This window comes from Chenopodium album, chromosome 10, assembly GCF_948465745.1.
Source record: "Chenopodium album chromosome 10, dcCheAlbu1.1, whole genome shotgun sequence".
NCBI classification, from domain to species: domain Eukaryota; kingdom Viridiplantae; phylum Streptophyta; class Magnoliopsida; order Caryophyllales; family Amaranthaceae; genus Chenopodium; species Chenopodium album.
Genome location: NC_137843.1, coordinates 6862464 through 6886886, shown reverse-complemented (window position 1 = coordinate 6886886; position 24423 = coordinate 6862464). Strand labels below are relative to the sequence as shown.

The following is a 24423-nucleotide window of genomic DNA, read 5'->3' as shown; positions in this document are numbered from 1 at the left end:
GTGAACTGAACAGAACTGAACTGAATAGAGTTGAAATGAATTGATTATGAGGAAAAGAAATTAGGAACTGAACTGAAATTAAGTCAGAACAGCCTTTAGTCTAGCTAAAATTTTATCAATATTTTATAGTCAAAAGTTTTAAAGGTCGTTGGATTACAATTAAAGGTATTCAAACTTCTATGATGTTCAAAGTATCAATTTTCATAAAAATAAAAAATAGTAAAAAAAAGAAGTATCAATATTACACTTATGCCCTTATAAGTGTATAAGTTATACCTTTACAAGTTTACAACGTCTTCGTATTATATATCCCCAACCCCCTATATATCCCAACCCCCTTCGTAGAGTTCCTTCAAAAAAAAAAAAAAATCCCTTCATCGGTGCTTAGTTATATTTTCATAGTTAAGATTTAAAAACTTTGACCACAAATTCTCATTAATATATACAAACAGGGTTATTATGTGAGATATTGCTAAATTTGTTTTAATGAGTAGTTTACAAACATCAATTGATAGTAACTTTGATTAGTACAATTTGTAATTAAGGATATTAATTATCAAAGGCTTGTATGGTATTAAAGAACAAATTTTTTTTTTAAAAAAAGAAAAAAAAATTAAATTCTATACGTCGCTAAATATCTCATACCGACCACGCTGCCTGTCTATATCAATATCACTGTAATGGCGTAATGCCACATACTTGGTATATTTACTCCAAAAAAAATCACGTTTCCAATATAAAAGAGCATCATTATTAACTCTCAATAAGTCTCTTTCAAAAAAAAAAATAAATAAATAAAAAAAATAATAACAATAATAATAATAAGTCAAAAATCAATAATACAATATCCATATATTCTATGGTACGTAGATCTACCCTGACGTAACCCTTATAAGAGAAATAGAGATAAGAAAGGGCTCCACGAAACTAGATTCTAAAAGCAAGTGGCATATACTCTTGTCTCGCTAAAAGGTTGAATAGGCATGAGCCGTGTTACATATTCATCCCGTCTTACTCGTGTTTGTTACCCGGAATACATGTAGTACATATATACCCCTGCGGCCCTGCAGGCTGAAGCCATGCTAAAGGTGGGCATGGAGCCATGGACTAGGTTAGCACTTGGCAAAGCCCGACATAATATTAGTTCGATATAATATGAACTCGTTATAAACTTGATACTTCATAAAAGATATGTTGATGGTCATGAATCATGCATAATATTATTTTAATTTTTAAAATTTGATACTCCGTAGTACAAGCATCATGGGCTCTTTGGCGAGCACATCAACTTGGTTATTTTAACTAGTTTTCTCTGCCCAAAACAAGTGTTTAAACTTTAAACTCACTTTTGAATCTAGGTGATAATTAATTATTTTGTTAGTAATTATAGTATTATTTTATTGAAATAACAAAGGTGATACGGTGTAATAGTTAATGAAATACGAAGTTTTTATTTTATTTTATTTATTTATTTTATTTTTTATGTTGAATGGGAAATGGTGTGTATGCTTTTGTCAAAAATGAAATACGAGGTTTTTTTTATGTTGAATGAAAAATTGTGTGTATGCTTTGTCAAAAAAAAAAAAAAAAAAAGGTTTGTAGACCAAAATAATAATTTGGTCATACATAAAATAAAGGATAATTATATACTCCCTCCGTCCCTAAATTACATTCCTCCTTTTTAATTTTGGTATTCCAAAATTACATTCCTCCTTTCTATTTTTGGTAAGTTTTTTTATAGTAAATCAACTCTCTTTTTCAGTTTTATATTTAATGCTTTCTCACTCATCCTACCTAATCTCACTCATAATCCTTGTGCCAAATTACAATGAATATGGTTGGTTAAAAGTTTTTAATTAGGAGCATGTGATTAGTCCTTTTTTTTTTGCAAAGGATTGATGACTTGTCATGAGTAATAACTAATCTATCTTTGTACTTCCCATTGCATTATCTAATTATTGTTATTTGTTTTATTCTTCTCTCCTTAATTTCCAAGCAAATTTCCAAAGAGGAATGTAATTTAGGGACGGAGGGAGTATATAGCCCTTAGGGCTATGTATAAGTATTAAATATACTTGTTAAAATGGAATTAAGTTGGGAATTCATGACAAAATTACGCGTAAATCGGTGTGATTAATGTAAATTTATCCTTAATATTTCCTTTTTTATCTCCTTATACATATCCCTTAGGGTTATATTTATCATTTTCCTAAAATAAATGTATAAAGAGTATTTTAAAATGGATAGAGTAGCAAAAAAAGAAAAACGCTTATAAAAAGTCTTTTAAGACGACACAACACACAACTCATTGGAATGGTCTCCTCAACCTTCTCCAACTCGAGAATAAGTACAATCTGAGAATCCGATCTTATCTGAAGATGTGAAGGGCAAATCAGCAGCTCCCCTGCGACTCAGAATTACCAGGAAAAAAGGAAAAATGTGGGAATGGGTTAAAAAGACTTGTCCTACCAAGCGTGGTGCGTCGTTTTCAGTTTCAGAAACTCCTCGAGTTAAACATTCTCCAGGGTGCTTTTCTTGCTTCAAACTCTTAAGAAGCGCAAGAGTCTTCAAGGAAGTCCAGTTTCGGAATCCTCTTCACCAATTCACTCTAATCAAGGGTCGGTGGCTCCTCTTCAAGGGCCACCCGCGGGGCCATGAATGTTGGTGCTTAGAATTGTAGGGGTCTAGGCTTGGCGAACTCCCCTAAAGTTCCTTATTTCTTGTCTCTAGTCCGCTCTTTCTCTATAAATATGATGTTTATTATGGAATCCTTTGTTGATGTAGATACTGCTGTAAGAAAGTTAGCTCCTTTAAGGTTTGATGGGTTTTGTGGTGTAGATTCTCAGGGACTAAGTGGCGGATTAGTTGTTTTTTGGTTCTCTCCGCTTAGGGTGGTTCCTCTTTTGGTCTCTTCGAATGTAATACTGTGTGAAGTTTGTACTCCAAATTCTGATGAAATAAAGTATATTATGTTTGTGTATGGGTCGCTTCATCCTTCGGGAAGAGCTGTTATTTGGTCTGAAATCTCTCGTATTTTGCAAAATTTTACGAATGTTCTACTTATTGGAGATTTTAATCAAGTAGAATATAGTTCAAATAAGGTAGGAGGTTCGACAAGAATAGTTGGGTTAACGGATTTTCAACAATGGAAAAATAAGAATAATCTATTGGATATTCCCTTTTCTGGACCTTCATATACATGGACTAATGGTTGTACATCGGGGGATGCAACATTTGAACGCCTTGATAAAGCCTATGCTACTCAACAATGGCTACTTGATCATTCGAATGCTTTTTTGCTCTATCAACCCATCCTATTCTCGGATCACGCGGCCATAATTTATCAAGATAAACCCTCCCCTGCTTTTAGGCGCCCGTATCGCATTGATAACTGGTGCCTTCAATCGAAGGATGTTGCTCAGATTATCTACTTAACATGGTCTTTAATAATTCCAGGATCCCCTATGTTTGTTATATCAAGAAAATTGGAGCAGTTGCGTTCAAAGCTGCTTTCGTGGTGTGTTAATAACAAAAAATTATGGGGCATTAATTGGAAGGAGTTACATTCTTCGTTGTCGCCTTTGGCTCATAATTTGGACTCTAAACTCCATCGTCATCTATTTATTTCTCAAGGGGAAGAGAAAGTTGCACAATCACAAGCTGCCTATTTGTATTGGAAACAAAGGGCAAAGGTTAAATGGGATAAGCTTGGAGATACTCATTCCCATCTTCTCTTCTCCTACGTTCAAGCTCGCAAGAGAAAAAATTTAATTCATGGCCTCAAAGACTCAACTGGAACCTGGGTCCATGATCAGGAGAGCATTAGTCATATTATCCGTGATTATTACTCTCAATTGTTTTGTGCCTCGATGAATCATTCTCCTTTGTCTGACTTCGACTGGAAGGAATTAAAGTTATCGCAAATTTCAGACAATGATAATTTGGATCTTATGAAACCTATTTTGGCAGAGGAAATTCGGCATGCTATGTTTCAAATTAATGAGTCTAAAACGCCGGGGCTAGATGGCTTTTCTTCAGCTTTCTTCCGGTCACATTGGTCCACTGTTAGCCCGTCAGTTATTAATGCGGTGCAATATTTTTTCCATCATGGTCATATGCTTCGGGAGTGGAATCGTACTTTCATTACTCTTATTCCCAAAATGGAGCATCCGGAGCAACCTTCCCAATTTCGTCCAATTGGGCTTTGCAACATCTTATATAAATGTGTAGCCAAATTGTATCTCGGCTCGCATTAAAAAGGTTCTTCCGTATTTGGTCTCGGATTTCCAAAATGCCTTTTGTTCCGGGTCGCCTCATGTCTGATAATAGCCTTTATTGCACATGAAATTCTTTCTTATATGTGCAAATTACGGGGTCGTACTATGTCAACAGCTTTGAAACTGGATATGAATAAGGCTTATGATAGAGTCAATTGGGATTTTTTGTGGCAAGTTCTTCAGGCCTTTGGCTTCCCTCCATATTGGGTTCATATAATTCAGCAATGCGTCTCCACAGTTTCTTACCAAATTTTGGTGAATGGTAATCTTACAAAGGTTTTTCGGCCGATTTGCGGTTTTCGCCAAGGGGATCCTTTATCTTCATATTTATTTGTCCTTTGTATGGAAGTTTTTTCGGCTATGATTCGCAATGACGAAAAAGATCAGTTATTCCGGGGTATCCACGTTTCTAGGCGTGCTCCTTCGGTCTCCCATCTGTTCTTTGCTGATGATGCTCTTGTTTTTTTCCAGCCTTCTCCTTCGGCATGTACGGAGATGCTTAATATGATTTATTTCGGGTCAGTTGGTCAACCTCCAAAAGTCCTTCATTCGCTTCAGTCCTAATGTCCCGGATGATTATCGAGATTATTTGGCTTCTTCTATGCATTTGAGGGTTGAGTCCTCTCTTGGTTCTTATTTGGGTCTCCTAGTTAATATCGGTAGAAATAGATGCAAAGCTTTTCAACCTTTGATAGACAAAGTTGCTAGCCGTTTGAGTGGATTTGCCTCTCTACACCTTTCGGCTGCAGCCAAGTTGGTAATCATTAATTAAGTTCTTCTAGCCTCTTTTAACCATATTTTGTCTATCTTTAAGATTCCCTCTACGGTCACAGACAAAATTAATAATCTTCTACTTCGATTTTGATGGAAATCGTCTTCTCAGTTAAAAGGCATAGCTTTGACTCCCTCTTCTCTTCTTCATAGACCTAAAGGGCTTGGTGGCCTAGGTCTTCGTCATTTAGGTTTTTTCAACTCGGCCTTGTTAGCAAAGCAGGCTTGGCGTGTAATGCACAATCCTCAGCTCTTGGTTTCTCGCATCATTAATGTGAGGTACCCTTCACTCTTGGATCGGAGCTCCCATTCTAGTCTGATTCACCCTTCTTGGGGGGGGGGGGTAATAGCTTGCTTCATGGTTTTAATTCTCTTCAGTCTGGTCTCAGTTGGAAAATTGGGAACGTATCTAAGGTTCGAATCTTTGAAGACTCTTGGGTTCAGGAGACTCCTGTGAAACTCAAAGATTCTTTAGCTGGATCGGTTCATCTGACTCTGGTGTCTTCTCTTATTGACTCATGTTCTAATACGTGGGATTCCTCTCTGGTTCATCGGTTGTTTCATTCTTCTACAGCAGCCAAAATTCTGAGTTTGGAGCGTCTTGCCCAATTGATGGATGATTTCGTCTACTAGAAGTTCTCTAAAGACAACAGATTCTCCACTAAATCAGCCTATGCTAATCTTATCCAACAGTTGCCTTTGATGACTCAGGATGATTTTTCTGCTCCAGTCTCTTGGTGGAAGAAATTTTGGGCTTTTCCTATTCTACCTAAGTGGAAGATGTTTGTATGGAAATTACTTCATGGTGCTATTCCAGTTGCTGCTACGTTACACAACAAAGGTATTCCCATTGATCCTTTGTGCACCTTTTTCCATTTAACCCTAGAGACGACTGATCATCTTTTCATGCATTGTTCGTTTACTCGTCATCTTTGGAGTTGTGGTCCTTTAGGTATTCATCTTCCGACTGAGAATTTTCCTCCCTTTTCTCATTGGTTTTCCAACTTGATCATTTTCCCTTTAAGTCAAGGGAATTGGAGTGGACTGGACTCTATTTTAGCCTTTACTTGGGCGGTTTGGGGCTGTAGAATAATATCCGGTGTAGAGGTTCTACTCCTAATCCCCTCCATGTCTTCCAGATTGCTCAGGATTGGCAATCTCGTAGTTCTTCGGCCAGAGAGTTAGTTGTTAGGGGCAGTGCCCCTCCTCCTGGCTTTACTTCCCATCTTCTCTCGGTCTCCCTTCGTGGTCATTTCAATGATTGACTTACAGTTGATATACTTCTTGATGGAGCTTGGGATTCCAATGACTGCAGAGTAGGTACGGGTTGGTGTTTTTATCAAACAGGGACTACTCATTGTCTAGGGGGTGGCGCTAAGGCTTGCTTTGCCCTCTCGGCCATTCAAGAAAAAATGCTTGCTTGCCTTTTCGCTTTACGAATGGCGCAGAGTCGTGGTTTTACTCATCTTCAAATTCATACCGACTGCATAGGGGTTCTTTCCAGTCTAAGAGATCATTGCTCCAAAGATATCTCTGCAATTTGGATTCACTAACAGATTGAAGGTATCATACCACTCTTCTCTGCGTGTTCTCTTTGGAAGGTCTCGAGGGATGCTATTAGCCCTGCTCATGAGCTTGCAGTTTCGGCTAGGAAGCGCCATGTCCTTTGTCTTTCCTTCTAGCTAGCTTGTGTGTCTTCTTGTTTTTTTTTTTTTTTTTTTTTAATTTTTAATTTTTAATTTTTTTATTTTTAGAGTGGATCTTTGTAAAAAAAAAAAAAAAAAAAAAAAAAAAAAAAAAAAAAAAAAAACTCATGAATTGGGTCATTTATGTGCCTCATCCTCATTCATAAAATTTGGTACAAATCCTACGTATGTAATACTCCGTGTGACTATTCCTTGACTAACACGCTAGCTTACAATGCTCCGAACCTTGTCTAATAACTCTACAACCAATTATTTCTTTTTAGAAAATTTAATTAATGCATTCATTTATACACTACGTGTCTACGTGTGCCAAATTAGATCGATTATTAATAAATGGAAAAATACACCAATCAACACAAAAATATACATACTCCCTTTGTACTACATTAAATTTATTTCCATTAAGGTTCATAGAATATAATATGTACTCCCTTTGTACTCCATTGAATTTATATCCATTAACCCCCCCCTTTTTTTTTCTTGCTTTTAATTTTAATTGGAAAGTTAGATGGATAATAATAATTCATTAATTCCCTATCTCAAGGAAGATTACTAGTATAACATAAAAGTCAGTCTCTTGTCAAAAAAAAAAAAAAAAAAAAAGTCAGTCTATTTTAGGAAAAGACTAATAGATGAAAGAAAACTCGACTCGGTCAAAACTCAATTCGAGTTGGTTCGTGCTCGCTCGAACACTTGATAAGTGTACAAAAAATTCAATATTATTCTGTTATCTATCTTTTTTTTTTTTTTTAAAAACCTTAGCACTTAATAAATTTAATTTAATACACTTTAGTAGGAAAAATTTATATAACGAGAAAAAAATATAATAAACAAACGTTTGAAATTCAAGAGACCTAAATCTTAAAATGAGCGGTTCATTATCGACTCGGCTCGACTCGACTCGAAACTTAACGAGTACGAGTCGAGCAACCCTCTGCTCATGATCGACTCACTCGATTAGCACTCCTAGTTGGACACAAGTATTTGAGGATTGTTCATTAAAGATGAATGTAAAGTTTAAGAAAGTGGATACTCCTTCCGTCCCAAAAGAGTTTCATATACTTTTTTGGACATGTTTTTATAGAGATGAATAGAAAAAATAAAGATAGTGGGAGTTTGATAGATTAGATATTAGTATATGAAAAAAAAAAGATATTGAAGGTTTAGTTGATTAAAAAATGAAAAAAAAAAACCTTGTGATTATACTCCCTCTAGGTTTTCTCCTTGAGAGGGTTTTTTTGTTCTCTCTAGGGTTTCTCTTTTGGGAGAATTTTTCTAGCTTCCATTGTTAGATTTTCTCTACTTTTTTTTGAAGGTTTTCCTTCAATCTTCTCATTCTCTCTTTCTATTCCATCTCTTTTCTTCTGATCTCAATTGTAAATTTTTGTAGGGGCTTTCATTGGTGTTTTTATCGGTGGTAAGCCCCAAAAAACTTTTTAATTGCTTTAAATAAAGGATCACATCTGTATGATGGTGTTTATTCTATTAGGTTTAAATTATTTGTTTGTTCGTTTGCCAAAGATTGAAAATTTAGGGTTTCATAATTTCTAAAAGTATCTAAAAGGCTATATGAGTTTTTTTCACCCAAACACTATTCATCCGTATATCTCAAGCCGAATTAGTACTAACTCACATACTGTATTGTTTCGGATGAAGATTTTTATAAAGGCGATCGTTGATCGAATCTACGATTTAACTAGTTTCTAAGATAAATTGTATTTGTATTGGAATTTTAGATTTCCTTAAAATTGTTTGTAAGTCTCGTTTGACTATCTTTCATTAATGAAATCATTTTCTTCTTGTCAAAAAAAAAAAATTTTGAAAAAAAACCACGGTAGTTTTGAGAAAAATTGCCATTATGCCCAATCGCTAAATAGAGGGAGTGTTTTTAAAAATTAAGAGTTAATATAAGGAAACCACATCGTAAACACAAAAATGTCGATATGTCCGAGTGGTTAAGGAGACAGACTTGAAATCTGTTGGGCTTCGCCCGCGCAGGTTCGAACCCTGCTGTCGACGTTTTTAAATTTTTTGTTTCATCAAAACGTCACCGTTTTGCCACTTGATCCAACCTCTAAAACCCTGCTCTTTTTTTCATTCCCTTCACAACATTCTCCTCATAAATCACAAACCCCATCACCGCCGCCGCAACAACCACCAGAATCTCCGCCGCAAAATCTAGAGAGAAAATGGAGCACGGTGATCAAGTAGCAAGAGCATTCGTAGAACACTACTACTCAACATTTGACACAAATCGTGCAGCTTTAAGCAGTTTATACCAAGAAAGCTCAATGTTAACTTTTGAAGGTCAAAAATTTCAAGGTGCTCAAAATATTGTTGGTAAACTTACAAGTTTACCCTTTGAGCAGTGTAAACATTCTATCACTACTACTGATTGCCAGCCTTCTAGCTCAAATGGTACACTTCTTGTTTTTGTTAGTGGTAATCTTCAGCTTGCTGGTGAACAGCACCTTCTCAAGTTTAGTCAGGTAAATTTTTTATTCTTACTCTTTTCTCTTTATTTTGTTGATGGGTTTTTAGGATTTGGATTATTTGTGTTGTTAGTTGTTGTAAATTATGTTTTAGGGTTGGTATCGAGTGCAAAGGACAGTGACGTAGACGAGATTTAATCCGGGTTGATTTGATTCTAGGGTCCCTTTCAATACTTTACTTTGTTAGGTATCAACCCGGGGTATATATCTTTATATGCTAATTGACATTAACTTCTATTATCAAATGAGCTTGTAATTTTGTTATTTTTTTGGGGTCATTTTCATGTGGATTGATATTGGTTAAATTTTGGAGCTTTCTTTTGATTGTTTTTTAACCTAATTTTACTGGGGTTGGTTTGTTAATTTGGAGAAATTTTGTTGTTATTGGATAAATAGGCGTTACTCTTCAAAAATTTTCAGCAATGCACCCATTTTGATTGCAATTTGCAAATAAGTGGAAGATTCATGCTCTTTATACTCGGAGTGCATTTGGTGTGGTAGAAGGAAAGGAAGTGGAATGAGATAATTAAAGGGTAATGACTAATGATATTCATTGCTTTTATGGGTTTTTTGGTTTTACCATGGAATGGGATTGAATGAGAGAAGGAAAGAGTAATGATAAATTGATAACCATTGCTGATTTGCTTCTATGGATTGTTTGGTTTTCCAATGGAATCAAACCGAATGAGACTTTGAAATTACCCTTATTTTTACTTTAAATGGCAATTGATTAGTATTTGGGATGGAGAAAGATGGCTATTACAGAAATTTAAAGTGATCTTGGTGATTAGTGGAAAATGAAAGTGATGTTGGTAATTAATAGCCTACTGGGGGGTTGAATGAGAGCATCGTGTTGAGTTGTTGACAATGGCATTATATAGAGACCATTCAAAGATAACATAAATATACTTGTATTTGGTTTGAAATATTTTTTGAGTAAAAGTTGGGAGAGCTATAAAACTTTCTAAGCATAGAATTAGCATGTTTTCCTTGGCTCTAGCAGCCAGCTCAGCATCACTCAACCATACCTATTCCTTACAGCTTCGCTTAGTCAAGCAGAGCAGTAATTATAGTAGTGGTGGATTGCCATGATGCTTTTGCTAGGAAAAGTATATTTCTCATTTATAGGATTTTATACTTGAAAGTATATGATATTCTCGTAATTGGTTATAAAGTGATGGTTGTATGTTGAGGTGATGATATTTGATGTTTTCAGGTGGGATTTAGTTTAAGTTGAATAAGACTTCGTCTAATCTGAGTTGCAATATATTATATTTCGAATGAGTTTGTCAAGATAGTTCTGTATATCTGTACCAATGAACCTAACAAGCAAGTCCCTTTTTTTTTTATTTAGTTGATTGGAATAAAAGATAGTAAAGGCATTATAGTCATGCCATCCAGAACAATAGTGTATATCTAGCTTTTAAACAAAAAATTCCAAGTTCTAGCCACAAATGTGATTTTCCCTTAGTGTGTTATCAGAGAAAGTAGGAAGTGCGCATTCCTTCTCATTACTCTACTTCGCCTCCTGTGCTGTTTCTCGAATGCTCGTCAAAGAGATCTTGCAAGATTTACATTTGTGTGTACTGTGTATAATTGGACAAAGTATATGTTAGGGATTCTTGTACTGTTAACAAACAAGCCTTGGTTTGTTGAGTAAAGTCATGTACTAAATAAATGTATTCTCTATATGATTTTATTTAAGATAGCTTGCAGCTCTTTACCAATATTTAGGTCAAGATTGTAGCTTTCTTGAACTTGATTAAGAAAAAGAAATTCAAAATTTCCAGTCATGGATATTAAAGTATATAGACCAATAGGAGCCACCATGATTTGGAATTTTGGTAGTCATTGGGTTTTGTTTTTTCATATGACTTTTTGCTTAAAAGTACATTGTACACCAACCCTCTGAAGTTTTGCACTGCAATAATACATCCTCAGCACGTAATTAGCAAATTCTCTAACATTCTTGTAGTCTAACTACCTTACTCCCAAGCAGCATCAGTTATCCACACCTATTAATTCCAGCTTCTCTTAACTGAATAACTGAGTAATCAGTAATTATAGTGCAAAATTGACGGAATTGATAGTGTGGTTGGTTATCATGCTAAAAATTCTTGCCTTTGTTAAGAGGATTATCTGACATATGATGTGAGATTCTAAACTTATGCTTGAATATGACTATTTATTGATGCTTGTTTGCATGATTAGGGTATTTGATGGTGCTATTAGGTTGAGTTTAGCTTAGATTGAACTGAACTAAGTGTTATCTAGGCTGCAACTTGCAAGATATATGAGTTATTTAATATAGTTCTGTACCGATTGATTTAGCAAGCAAGCTATAATTTGTTGAATATACCATCGTAGTGCATAACAATTTATTAAGATAGGTCTTTACTGATATGGCAATATGTAGGCCTAGCTTGCAACATGTTTGCAATTAGATGATGGAAAAGAAAAGTATCTAGTCATAAAAGCTTAAAAGTTAAAAGTAATACATAATACACCAATAAAGGAGAAATTGTGATTTGGCAGCCATTGGGTTTTATTTTCCATGACATATTGCTTAGCTTGCTCTAGGGGTGTCCGTTCGGTTTTCGGTTTGGATTTAGTCCGAATCCGATCCAATCCGAATATAATTCGGTTTTCAATTTTTCAATCCGATCCGATCCGAATTTCTCTCTTGATCCAATCCAATCCAATCCGAATTAAAATTCGGTTATTTGGATCCGATCCGAAAATCCGAATTATAATGCATTATTTTTTACCTCCTAATACAATTATAAAAATAAAGCTTTAATACAAATAAAAGTCTTTAAAATAATGAGTAAAATAAATAGTTCAACGTCAAGTCATTAATTAATTAATACAAAGTCTCCCTAATTTATTTTTTGTAGTAGTAAGTATTTGAGCTAAACTTCAAAAAATAAAGAAATCCATATTTATACAAGCTTAATTTTACAATTCGATTTTCGGTTTGGATTGGATCCAATTAGGGTAAATCCGATCCAATCCGAAAATCCGAATTTCCAAAAAATCTCAATCCGATCCAATCCGATTTAAAGTTCGGATCCGATCCGAATTGATAATTCGGTTTGGATTGGATTGGATTTCGGTTTTTATCCGAATTATGGACACCCCTAGCTTGCTCTGCTCCATGTTGATCCTGCCCTTATCTAATCGCGTTTCTTGGTGAGTGCAGATGTTCCATTTGATGCCAACCCCTCAGGGAAGCTTCTATGTGCAGAGTGACATATTCCGGCTTAACTATGCTTGAAATTACATTATCACTATAAATTTCCGATAAAAAACACGAAAGAGGTTTTGTAGTGTTCAGCTACCAGATCAAAGTTGCTCTTGTATTCTGTTGCTTGAGAGTAATGGTTAGTCCACAAACATGAATGGAATTGTAACATTACGGATTACTAGTCGAATTTGTTTTGATCATATTTTGGATTTTCCTATGAAGTTTTTGGACACGCTTTCATATGATTGTATCCTTAATTGCATTTAGTCCCTCTGAAAATATCAATGTTTGTCCTTTCCTGCTGATACCATTGTTGAGCTTGAGCTATATATTTTGTTTGCCTTATGTTACCAATGAGACAGAACTCACATGTTCTTTTTTTTTTTTTTGAGACAAGAGCTCACATGTTCATTAGGTTACTTAATCACATTAAAGTACATTTTACCCCTGTTTAGTTTCATGTTACTATTGACCTCATGTGATCACCAACTTATGTTAACCCAATTGAATATCTTGATTAGTACAAATATATTAATATGGTGGGTTAATTAATATGGAGACAACACACTAATGTCCAAGATTCATCACGTGAAGGCCCACTTTTAATGCAAAATTTTTGTTGCTCATATTCCACATTTTGGAGTATTTTCCTAGCTAATTGTGTTAAAAGGTTTTACTTTTTATTTGATTTTAATATTTTTAAAATCAAGAATATGTCTATTGAATTGTAATGTAAAACGTCAAAAGCTTATTCTTTTGTTCTATTTTAATTGTGATACTTATCTGTTTTGGATGTACTTGTAAAAAATTGTTACTAATTTTTGTTTCTAAATGATACTATAAATCTATCTCTTGCTTCCTTATAAAATTACCCTGCTTTCAACCTCTCTTCTCAATTGAGCATCCTAATATTTCATGCCCCTGCCTTAAAATGTTATTTCCATTTTGACTTTTGGTGATACGATCACTATTAGAGTATGAACAACATTTAGAGACGGAGGGAGTAATATGTTTTTGTTGTCCAACTTTTCCACTTTGCCAACTTGCTATAAAAGAAGAACTTAGAGGGCTTATCAAGACTTAAAGGCGCATAATCGAGCTTAGATTGTACTGTATAAATTAGGAGCTTGTAGACTAAATATATACTATAAGTGATCGATCGCAATAGCTTGATTCTGTCGTCATCTCAACTTTAATTTTCTTTTGCAGAATACACTTTTCTTCATGAGCACTCCTTTCATTTTGTCTCAGTCCTCCACCTTTTATATAACCAAACAAACGCAAATATGACTTCATTATACACTGCTTCATTAAAAAGAAAGTGAAAGGTAAGATCATTAAACAAAGAGAAGCAGAATGGGTGATTGGGGGCCAGTTTTCGTGGCGGTGGTGTTGTTCATATTACTAACACCAGGGCTTCTTGTACAGATTCCCGGTCGCAGCAGGGTGGTTGAGTTCAGTAGCTTCAACACGAGCGGTCCATCCATACTGGTTCATTCGCTCATCTTTTTCACTTTGATCAGCATCTTATTGTTGGCTGCTGGTGTTCATGTCTACATTGGCTAACAAGGAGGATTGCCTTGTAAGCTCTGTATGACACTGATCATAATTTATGTGAGTTTCTTGTAAAAAAATATTTGATGATGGAACATAATTTATGATCCTGATTAGTTGTACAAGGTAAAATTTTCCTTGGTACCGGAATTTTTTTCTCTGTTTATTTTATTTTTATTTTTTTTTTTTAAAAAATCTCCTATAAATTTTGTCATTTCTTGCCTCCAACCAACTAATTGGTGGACTAGATTTGTGTTTGTTTTTTTCAAACATCAGCAAGATTTGTGTTTGTTGATGTGATGTAGAGTTTCATAATTTATCACTCAATACAATTCTTATTTTACAGAGGAAATTCTACAATTCCTATATGTCAATGTGTGCATGTTATCTTGGGGGTTTCAGTGAAGCAGGGAAAATGCTACCTAAAACTTAGCTGTCCAAATAAGTCCAATATAGTATGTTACTTTTTTTCTCATTGGCTTATTGTTATTGTTTAACATTTTTATTAGGCAAAGTAACAACGGGAAAAGAAAATTCATAGGAACAAAAGTTGTGTATCATTTACTCCGTATGCTTGACAATTTATGGTTATGAAGGCAAACTTAAAGGTACAAACCTAATAGGAAACTCAAACAAGCTTACAAGGATCGATAGAGGGGGTTATTTTGATACCATAATATGCCATTCATAGAATACAATGGATTTATGACTATTGTTGTAGAATCTAGGGCTTTGGTAGTAGGTTGCTCTCCTTGCCGGCATGGCTAGTGTTATAAATCGCACATTTATGATTAATATTAGATTAGAATCTTTTCGTTTATAAACGTAACCTTATTTCTTCATTGCAATAACTTCTCTTCGTCAAAATAATTTCATTTGATCCGTTGTAACCACAATTGTTCAATTAATTGTTTACATGTAAAGCAGTCACATCATCAACTAATGGTGTGACTGTCAACTTTCCACATATTGGAATATTTGCGCATATAATATCTTACTTGAAATATTACAAAGAAGAAACATTGGGAATGATTTAAATCATTTGATTATAACAAAATATATTGAATCTTTCCTATAATAAGTTTACAAAAATGTATTTTGGCAGAAATTTAAATTTTTTTAACCAGGAACTCAGGAAGTAACCAAAATATACGTCATGCTTTCCATATCTTAGCTCAAGTCATTTTTACTATAATAAGATAATGACCATAATTGTCCAATTATAACGGGAAAGCATGCTTGTTGCTTCATATATTGATATACTACGTATATTTACAAAGTATATGCTTAACATCACGTTTAAGTTTTACTCTTATAAATCCATCAAAGTTCCTATTTTCACGTTCTTATGGAGATACATCTGAGTCATACGTTCTTAACTATAATAATAGCAATTCTTCTGTTCATGCTGTTGTTGCCTGGCGCAGTGGCTCAGATACCCGGAGAAGCAAAGTGGGTCGAATTCTGCAACGTTAAAATAAGCGGGAAGTCGATTTTCTTTCATGGATTTCTCTACTTCCTCATCAGTCTCTTCATTCGTAGTCCCACGCGTCATCAATTTGTAGCCTGCTAAAAATCAATATGCAGGCTCTTAGAACATCCAGTTATCTTCTCTTAAATTAAGATGTTATTGTTGGTCTTACAACAGGGATTAAGTATATATGTTGTTCATATTGATAGTTAATTTAAGTCTAGTACAAATTCAGATATTATTCAATTTCACAGATGAAATATAATTCAAGTTGTTAAGTTTTAAGGAAGAACTTCATTTACACAGTTTAACTAAGGGCCTGTTCTGATTGACTGAATTGAGTTGAAATGAACTGAACCGAACTTATTGGAGCTGAATTGAATTGAATTGAATTGAATTGAACTGAATATCTTATGAGAGAAGGAAATTAAGAAATGAACTGAACTGGAAATAATCTGAAGAGAAAAGGCCCTAAGCATCACTATAGGTACTTCTACTAGTTCAAAATTATAGGCCACATTCATTATTAATACGGAGTAATTTCAGTAATAGTTGTAAATCAACATATGGGTATTACTGTATACATACGAAAATTTCTTAAGAAAATGAAAATCAAATGCTACCAATGTTTGGTCAAATAAGTCAAATGTGGCCTTTTTGTTAAAACCCCCAAAAAAAACCTAGAAAATTGTATGTTAAACAGCTCAACGGTTCATACTTTACATACCATTATAGTACTAAGTTATTGGCCAAAGTAATTAACCTGAGTACTTCAAAATAACTGGCCAAGTCCGCATATTCGAGGCGAGAGGCCAAGATTCATGGGTAGCGGGCCTCTATCTTACCAAAAAATAGGGCAGTGGCAATTTAAAAAAAACCAATGACATATATTCATTTAATTGCACACCAAAATTGATAAATATATGAATTAAAATAATTGGTAGTTTAAATTATACTACACCCTGAAATGAGTGGAATCCCTCGTCCCTGATAATTTCAGAGACAGGGATACTCCTTAATGCAGACCAAACTTGATAATTTGTGAGAAAAACATTCTACTACAAGAAAAAAAAAATCTCAAATTCCTAAAGAAACTTGCAGAATAGTACAGCATCAATTTGTTCTCTTATTTATGCTGAAGCAGAGCTGAAACAGAAATGCAATCTGAATTCAACAAAATTAAGGAAGATAAAAATTGCCTCCCCTCCCTTCAGATGTAGTACTGAAAGCTAAGCAGCTTCTCTTCAGAAAAAAATACTCTTGCAGCCTCTTAGACGTAGAGATGGATATCAAGAAAAACAAGGAATAACATAACGAGCAAACCGTAGATAACAGCATGGAAAAGAATGGATGCTGCACTGGTCTTCATGTTCATAAAACTTACTGGTTGTTGCTTTCCCGGTATTTGAAGAATCAAACCTGGTTGGAGGAATGCAAACAGGGCTGTAGCTATGAGCGGTGAAGCCCAATCGTTCATTTTTCCTATAACTAAAACGAAAATCTATCTGTAATAAATGTGCACTGATGAATACTTTGTGGAGATGAGAGATAAGTGATATGGGCAAAGGCAGAGAAAAAAGGCAAAGCCAGGAAATGAGAATGTAAAGCAGGGGGTCAGACCAAAATTATTATGCAAGTGCACTAAGATATGAAAGAGAATAGGATACCCATAAAGCTAAATAATTGAAGAATCAATAACCCAACTTTCCCTCTTTAATATTATCTCATGACTTTAATTTGCCTAGATAAGGTAGCATTTTAGGAGTCAAGCTCACATGGACCTTTGAAGGGTGTATCTTTTTTTTTGAAGGGTGTATCTAGTTGTGCTTTCAGTTGATAGCTGCCCGTTGTCCCTATTTATGGATTTCTTTTGAGAGCTAAAATAATCTCGATCACCTACCAATTACATGGGCTAATATGAGTTGCTAATATAGTTTAGTGGTCGGGAGGGACAGGGGACCCTACAGCAGATAAAATTTATTCTACTTGGTTAAAATATACAGGCATGCCCATTCCACTTAGCAAGAGTCAAATGGAGGCCTTTCCAGTCACTAGAAAGTAGCAAACAGGAATATCTAGAATTCTCTGTTGAGTAATTGATGTTTAAGGACTAAGAAAAAAAAAAATCTTTAAGCTTGCGCAATATAATCTTTTTAGCGGAAAGCTAGACATTTTATATCCTCTTATTTGTCTGAATTGGAGACGTGCATCATCGATGTTTCAATGTAAGACTCCTAGGGCACAGTATTTGCTGTCAAACTGAATTGGTGGGGATTTGAGAAAAATTGATCAATGGGACCCAATCATCATGAAATAGAGGGAAAATACTACTGCTAATTAAGATTTTTACTCGAACATCAATATATTAATCTGTCTCTTATTTGTATACTTGGACCCTTCATGTATCAAGATCAAGATAGATAGTTATTCTTCCTGACTTTAGACTACTACAACTCAATAGCTTCCCTAGTCACAAAGCCCAATCCAGTTGTTCATAAAGTCATCCATTCATCCATTCCGTTGAAATTCATACAAGTACTACATATGATTTCTGTATTTCATTAAAATTAAATTATATTTGCAGCAAGAGAATTTGAGAACAAGAAAAAGAAAAAGGAAAGAAAATGCATATACCCCATGTTCACTCCAAAGCCTGGTTTCCATCATTGATATTGGGATATTGGCCTTGGATGGTTGCAGCCACCAGAAATTTGTACCTGTACACTATTTTTTTGACTTAGAATTGACACCTAAAAGTTCCACAACCCAATAGCTTGCAGCTTGAACTCATTTGGAAATTACCAGCACGGTCAATCATGGTACGCACAGAAGGCATATCAACCAAGTGATCCAACAAGCCAATGAAACACTAAGTACTCTAAAAATCATACGACTCATCTAGGTAAGCTAGCATAAAGGCTTTCCTCAAACATCTCAGTTTCAGTCATCTGTACAAAGCTTTGACCTTCGTCTGAAATGGTCTCGACATTATCCTTTGCACGACTCCACAGCTCAAACATACAAACATAATGTTCTAATATAGGCACAATACCACACTCTTCAATCATGAATTTAAAGTAATTTATACCTTCATCCACTCTCTGTGTTTGAAGACAAGCACTCAATACCCCAACAAATGTGATTGCATCAGGCATTACCTTTTCCTCAATCATCTCCTCAAAAAGTCCCAATGCCACATCCCCACACCCATGTACACCCAAGCTCGAAATCATCGAGTTCCAAGTAGCCAAGCTCCTTCTTTCCATCATATGAAACACTTTTATTGCCTCTTCTAAGCTACCACATTTACTATACATGTCAAGGAGGGCAGTTCCAAGGTATACATCCAATTTAAACCCATTACTCAAAGCATATTCATGGACCCAAGCCCCTAAACTAAGGCTCCCCAGCTCTGTACAAGCTCTCAGCAAACTAACAAGAGTAAACTCATTAGGTTTCACTCCTTCAACCTGCATTTGAGAGAACAACTCAAATGCCTCTTGAGGCCTCCCATTCGACACATACCCATTAATCATAGCAGTCCAAGAAACCACATTTCTCACAGGCATTTGATCAAACAATTCCCTAGCACAATCCAACTCCCCAAATCCAACCAAACCCGAAACCATCGTAGTCCAAGACACAACATTTTTTACAGGAATTTCGTCGAACACCTTGCGTGCACTCTCTAAACTCCCACATTTCAAGTACATATCCAAAAGGGTATTCTTAACAAACAAATCTTTACAATAAAACCCAGATTTAATAACAGAAGCATGAACCTCCTTACCCTTTTCAACAGCCGAAGAAGCAGCGCAAGCTTTGATGACAAAAGGGAAGGTGAATTTATCAGGTGGTACCCCAGCACATATCATAAGATTGTACAAAATGAGAGACTTTGAAGAAGAAGAGTTGATTGTATGAGCTCTGATGATGAGATTCCAGGAAAAGGTTGAAGGAGATTGAATTCGATGGAAGATTGAAGAAGCGTAGTTGAGATTGCCAAAGGAAGAATAAAGGCGGAGTAATTGGGCGGCAAGAATGGGGTTGGTAGATAGATTTGAACGGATGATTTTGGCATGGATTTGAGTAAGATGTTGTGAGTTGGTGCAGTTTTGAAGGAGAGGTTGGAAATTTGGAGGAGAGAGAAAATCGGGAGGGAAGGAGAAGCATAAGGCCATGAAAGCAGCTACTCTGAACTCGGAGGCTCAGAGCATTGCTGCAAGTGCCCGAGGGTCAAGGGGATGTGTCCGTGGCTCGTGGATGGATTAGGCAGGCCAGCTAAGTGCTTCTTCGTTCACACGTTCCTTCTGGTTACTTCAATCCAATTATCTATGTTGAACCCTGTGACTTTTAAAATTCACATTTTACTCCTAATGTAAGGAAAATTTTACGAGTAGTGTATTTTGTAACCTTAAAGTCTAAAATGAAGGAAATTTTGTGTTGAACACCCTAAAGATAAGTTGTTTTGTGAATAATTATCCGTTATTTTTATTTTGTTTAAAACTATCTACGGAGTATAACAAAAATCCATCTAGCACTACTCAAGTACTCATAAACAGTTTCAGTTCAAATTTAACATTTATAGTGCCTATTCTTATGACTTCCCAAATTAATACCTCTAATTTGAATTTGTTTCTAAAATAAGGCGATTAAAATACCGAGATTGTCCTTTGGTGCATACCGAATAGCGAATACGACCACTTCCAAGTTCCAAGACAATTGACGCTCACATCACACTCCTCCATTTTTCCTCCTCTCACTAATAAAAACACTACACACTTCTCAAGTCCCCTCTTTTCCACTCCCTTAATTTTCTCACTCCTTTTTCTCTCCTCCTTCACCGACTATTACAGAAAACCACCCAAAAATCCAAAAAACCCAGTAATTTCCTTAAACAGGGTAGGTGGGCCCCGTCAAAGTAACCGGAAACCGGGAAGAATAATAGAAGAGAGAGAATGGCAGATTGGGCACCAGTACTAGTAGGAGTAGTACTATTCGTGTTATTGTCACCGGGATTACTGTTCCAGTTACCTGGTTACAACCGATCTGTTGAGTTCGGAGGTATGAAGACTAACGGCAAAGCCATCTTTATTCATACTCTTATTTTCTTTGCTCTTTACACTATTTTCATCCTCGCCGTTCGTATTCACATCTATACTGGCTGATCCAACGCTTCTTAATCTTCATTTTGCTTTCATATTTAAATTATTTTTGAATTTGTATTTTGGGTTTGTAATTTCCTAATTTTACTGGTTAAATCAATTAATTTAATCAGACTTATGACAAATGATTGCTATTTTATTTTCCTGTCAAACTTAATTTGTAGAATTATTAATGAAAAAAAGAAAAAGGAAAAGCAAATGGGTAAAGATTGGGTTCTTTTTTAGCGTTACTTTGCATTTTTCGCCTTTTGTTTTTTTTCTTCTTTATTTATTCCTTACTTTTTCGATTTTTTTTTCAAGCTCTTTTCTTTGTCAATTATATTGGGATTCGATAAATTGCATAAAGAAAGTACTGTAATTCTATATGAATTAAATGTGCAATGCCGATTAATCGCTAAAACTTGCATCAATTACCGTTTGCTCGCTTAGGCCGTTTGGCTAGCAACGGTACATATTATGAATTTGTATGTAAATATGCGAGTAATATCTCGATTCAATGTTCATGGTAATGAAACTCCGTCCCCAATTCTATATTGGCCACGGGTTGAACTCATATATTGCAATCAACCCCCTATAATCCAAATCGCTCTTTTAAAAATGCGTCCCATATGATAGATTCCCCATTTGTTGAGAGATTCTTCTAATTTTTTTCTTTTAATTGTGATTGGATCATTGGATGTGTGTTAAATATACTAGTATTTTTTTATTTTTGTATTTTTTTCTCACATTGAAAGAAATTGAGGAAGACTGTATTTGAATGGCATTTGATTGTATCATTGTAATATGGCCTATTATAAAAGATAGAGGAAATGTACAATGCACTAGTTTATTGTTAAATGTTAATGCTGAGTTTGGTTACAATAGAGAACTTGGTGCATCAAATTTGTGACTAGTGGCATGGTTTAAGCACTACGGAGGATGTTTCATTTCAGAGATGAGATCCAATTGCATTGGATTACTGTCCATAGAACTCCGAATTTCCTGCATTTTCATTATTATTCGAGGGCACGGGATGTATAGGTCCTGGTCGATTATGTCAGTTGTCTGAATCTAATTCTGCTTGCCCAAAGGGATGCCTGTATTGCTTCTTCAATGCATCTAATTTAAGAGCCACTTCTTACATTGTCAGCCTATCTTCACGCTTGAAGTTTAGGCATTCCTTTACAAATTAAGCCATTGTAGCAAGCTGCTCTTTGCTATCACTAAACAAACAAAATACATAATGTCACAAAACATAGCATAGTAGTCGTACTAATAAAGTTGCATTTGCAGAAAACATGAACTCAATAGATTTATAACGATTTGTGAAAATTAGAAATATAAAAGTATAAAACAGTACGGAGTACTATGATACACAAAATTAGATAGTCATCCCTGATCAACTTATAGCATGAATATAAGAACAAAGTACCAAACTACTAATAAAAAATATTATACAGACATATCAGCGGAACGTGAATAACGCGTTTCCATGCTAGATGTGGAGGAAGTTGCAACATTGTCATGGAATGAAGTTTTAGCTGTTCCAGCAGCCAACACTACTTGTTCATCAACTTTTGGGCTCATTTGTACTTCTCTGGTTTCGGGCAATTTGAAATGATGTGATTCTCCTGTCTCTTATACTATAAGAACTTCTTTCATAGTGGGTCTTCTCTTACCTTTATGATCCAGACATCGCATTGCAAGATCAGCAATAGTGTAAACCTCTTCCTTCGAGCCCTCGTTTAGCACTTGAGGATCCACTATGTCAAGGAATTGAGAGTTTTCCATATGAGAAAGAAACCATGACACCAAACTTCTATCTTGTTCACTTACAGCACGTATAGCTTGTTGTCCTGTTAAAAGTTCAACACGGACCACACCAAAACTGTAAACATCACTCTTCTTGGTATTTTGGTGAGTTTGGAAATACTTAGGATCCAAATAACCAAATGTTCCCATAACACGAGTGGTTACATGGGTGGTATGATCGAGAGCCACATTTTTTGATAACCCAAAATCCGTTAACTTTGCCCTATACTTATCATCCAAAAGAATGTTTGAAGATTTGATGTCCCTATAAAGGATGGGAACATTAGAAAAGGAATGCAAATAAGCAAGTGCTCCAGCTAAATCGGAAGCAATTTGAAGGCGCATTCTCCAAGTGATAGGAAACTCTTCATTTAGATGATGGAGATGATTGAACAGAGTTCCGTTGGGGATAAACTCGTAAACTAGTAATGGGACTTCCGATTCCAAGCAACATCCTAGGAACTTGACTATACTCCAATGAATTATTTGAGACATGATAACCACTTCATTAATGAAGTCTTCATGTTGGCTATCATTCAATGTCTTAGACTTTTTTATGGCAACAAGTCTCCCTTCACCTAGCATTCCTTTATAAACAGTACCGAGTATCCTGCTCTCATTAAAGTGGTCAGTGGCTTTCTCCAACTCGTCAATGGTGAAGAAATAGGTTCTTTCTACTATGTGTTCATCAGACGACATACGATGTTGCAACAACAAACCACCATTTTTCTGGAAGTTTCTAGCTTTTTGCTTAACAACTTTTCTCTTTTTGGTCACAAGATATAACTATTGGATTAAAGAGAGAAAAACCATGCTTTTTGATTGTTGATTAGTTCACTCCACAAGGAAGTTGTGGCTTACAACGTTTGCCCACAAGTGGGTTGTGAAGTAGGCTTTTTATGTCTTCTTTATAAGAAAATCAGCCTACTCCACAAGCAGGTTGTGGCCAAAAACGATTGACCACAAGTGGGTTGTGGAGTGGACTTTTTGATGTCTACATTCATTCATCTTTTGGCATTCTTCCTTCATCTCTTGGATTCTCTTATAACCTCCCATTAAAGTGGTTGTTTATGGTGATTTAATCAAATTCTATATGATTCAATCACCCCTTTGATGTCTAGATTCATCCTCTTGAAGCTCCATCTTTGCCTATAAAATTAGCTTGGTTATTCTTCATTGTTGACATACATCATACACAAAAAAACTAGCTAAACACATTTGTTCTTTGGGCATAAGTTTATATGACTCCTGATGCATATTCGGAAGATAAGTTGAAGAGTCATTCAAATTATATCTTTTGGCTAGTTATTATAGACAATAATATTCATCTTTTGCGTGGTTATTATAGATAATTTAATAATGTTTAGTTGTTATTTATCTTTTATTTTGATAGCTTTAGTTTAGATATCAGATTAGTTTATCTTTTGATTTTAGAATATTCTGGTGTTTATTTTAATTTGCCTATATAGGTTGTAACATTTTGATTTTCTAGAGAGAAGTTTTGAGTTATGATCAATTCGTATGAATTGTTTTAACAAGAGAATTACATATGATATTTTGCTGAGAAAGCTACCAATTTAGTTGTTATTTAGTCTTGGCTAGATTAAATAGCTTCATATCCCCAAAATTCTTGAAGAGTCCATAAAAATACACATCAAATTGGTGTGGCTGCTGGGATCGCTGTTAGGCAAGGGAAACGGAGCACTTCTTGAAGTTCATGCAAAATTTTGTTGAAATCGGGCCTAATAAAATCAGTTTTGTAGGTCAGATTGTTTGGCTTTGTTCTCCTTCGTTTCTAAAGCTTTTGGAGTGATTCTTTTTTTCAAATTGGTTAACTTTTTGTCTGGTTTTCACCTGCGAAATTTGAGAATTTTATGAGTAGCGTAGATATTAAACTGGGTTCGTTTTTGGCAACTGGTCAAAAATCGAATTAGTCAGACAATGTTGAG

The 24423-nt window shown here is 35.2% G+C and overlaps 5 protein-coding genes and 1 non-coding gene across 6 annotated transcripts; 4 read left to right on the top strand and 2 right to left on the bottom strand.

Annotated features, from left to right (window-relative positions):
• The first annotated feature begins 4382 nt into the window (after positions 1 to 4382).
• LOC145564680 (uncharacterized) lies at positions 4383 to 6730 on the top strand. The gene is made up of 6 exons (XM_081624918.1): positions 4383 to 4703; positions 4801 to 5034; positions 5161 to 5327; positions 5438 to 5672; positions 5779 to 5889; positions 6605 to 6730. Exons 1-6 carry the CDS (start codon positions 4383 to 4385, stop codon positions 6728 to 6730), a joined length of 1194 nt encoding a protein of 397 aa, XP_081481044.1.
• Positions 6731 to 8691: 1961 nt separating this feature from the next.
• Positions 8692 to 8773, top strand: TRNAS-UGA (transfer RNA serine (anticodon UGA)). Its single transcript has one exon. It is a non-coding gene; the product is annotated as a tRNA-Ser (tRNA).
• An 86-nt stretch (positions 8774 to 8859) lies between these two features.
• LOC145563330 (nuclear transport factor 2B-like) lies at positions 8860 to 12829 on the top strand. The gene is made up of 2 exons (XM_081623774.1): positions 8860 to 9243; positions 12449 to 12829. Exons 1-2 carry the CDS (start codon positions 8944 to 8946, stop codon positions 12521 to 12523), a joined length of 375 nt encoding a protein of 124 aa, XP_081479900.1. The 5' UTR covers positions 8860 to 8943; the 3' UTR covers positions 12524 to 12829.
• Positions 12830 to 13743: 914 nt separating this feature from the next.
• On the top strand, positions 13744 to 20907 carry LOC145563329 (uncharacterized). The gene is made up of 3 exons (XM_081623773.1): positions 13744 to 14044; positions 14296 to 14301; positions 20459 to 20907. Exons 1-3 carry the CDS (start codon positions 13850 to 13852, stop codon positions 20684 to 20686), a joined length of 429 nt encoding a protein of 142 aa, XP_081479899.1. The 5' UTR covers positions 13744 to 13849; the 3' UTR covers positions 20687 to 20907.
• Positions 15269 to 19854, bottom strand: LOC145562096 (pentatricopeptide repeat-containing protein At3g26630, chloroplastic-like). Its single transcript, XM_081622271.1, has 2 exons — positions 18153 to 19854; positions 15269 to 15613 (listed from the first exon to the last, which is right to left on the bottom strand). Exon 1 carries the CDS (start codon positions 19697 to 19699, stop codon positions 18413 to 18415), a length of 1287 nt encoding a protein of 428 aa, XP_081478397.1. The 5' UTR covers positions 19700 to 19854; the 3' UTR covers positions 15269 to 15613; positions 18153 to 18412.
• Positions 20908 to 22031: 1124 nt separating the features above from the next.
• Positions 22032 to 23318, bottom strand: LOC145563328 (wall-associated receptor kinase-like 2). The gene has a single exon (XM_081623772.1). The coding sequence runs from the start codon at positions 23171 to 23173 to the stop codon at positions 22301 to 22303; it is 873 nt and encodes a 290-aa protein (XP_081479898.1). The 5' UTR covers positions 23174 to 23318; the 3' UTR covers positions 22032 to 22300.
• Between the last annotated feature and the right edge of the window lie 1105 nt (positions 23319 to 24423).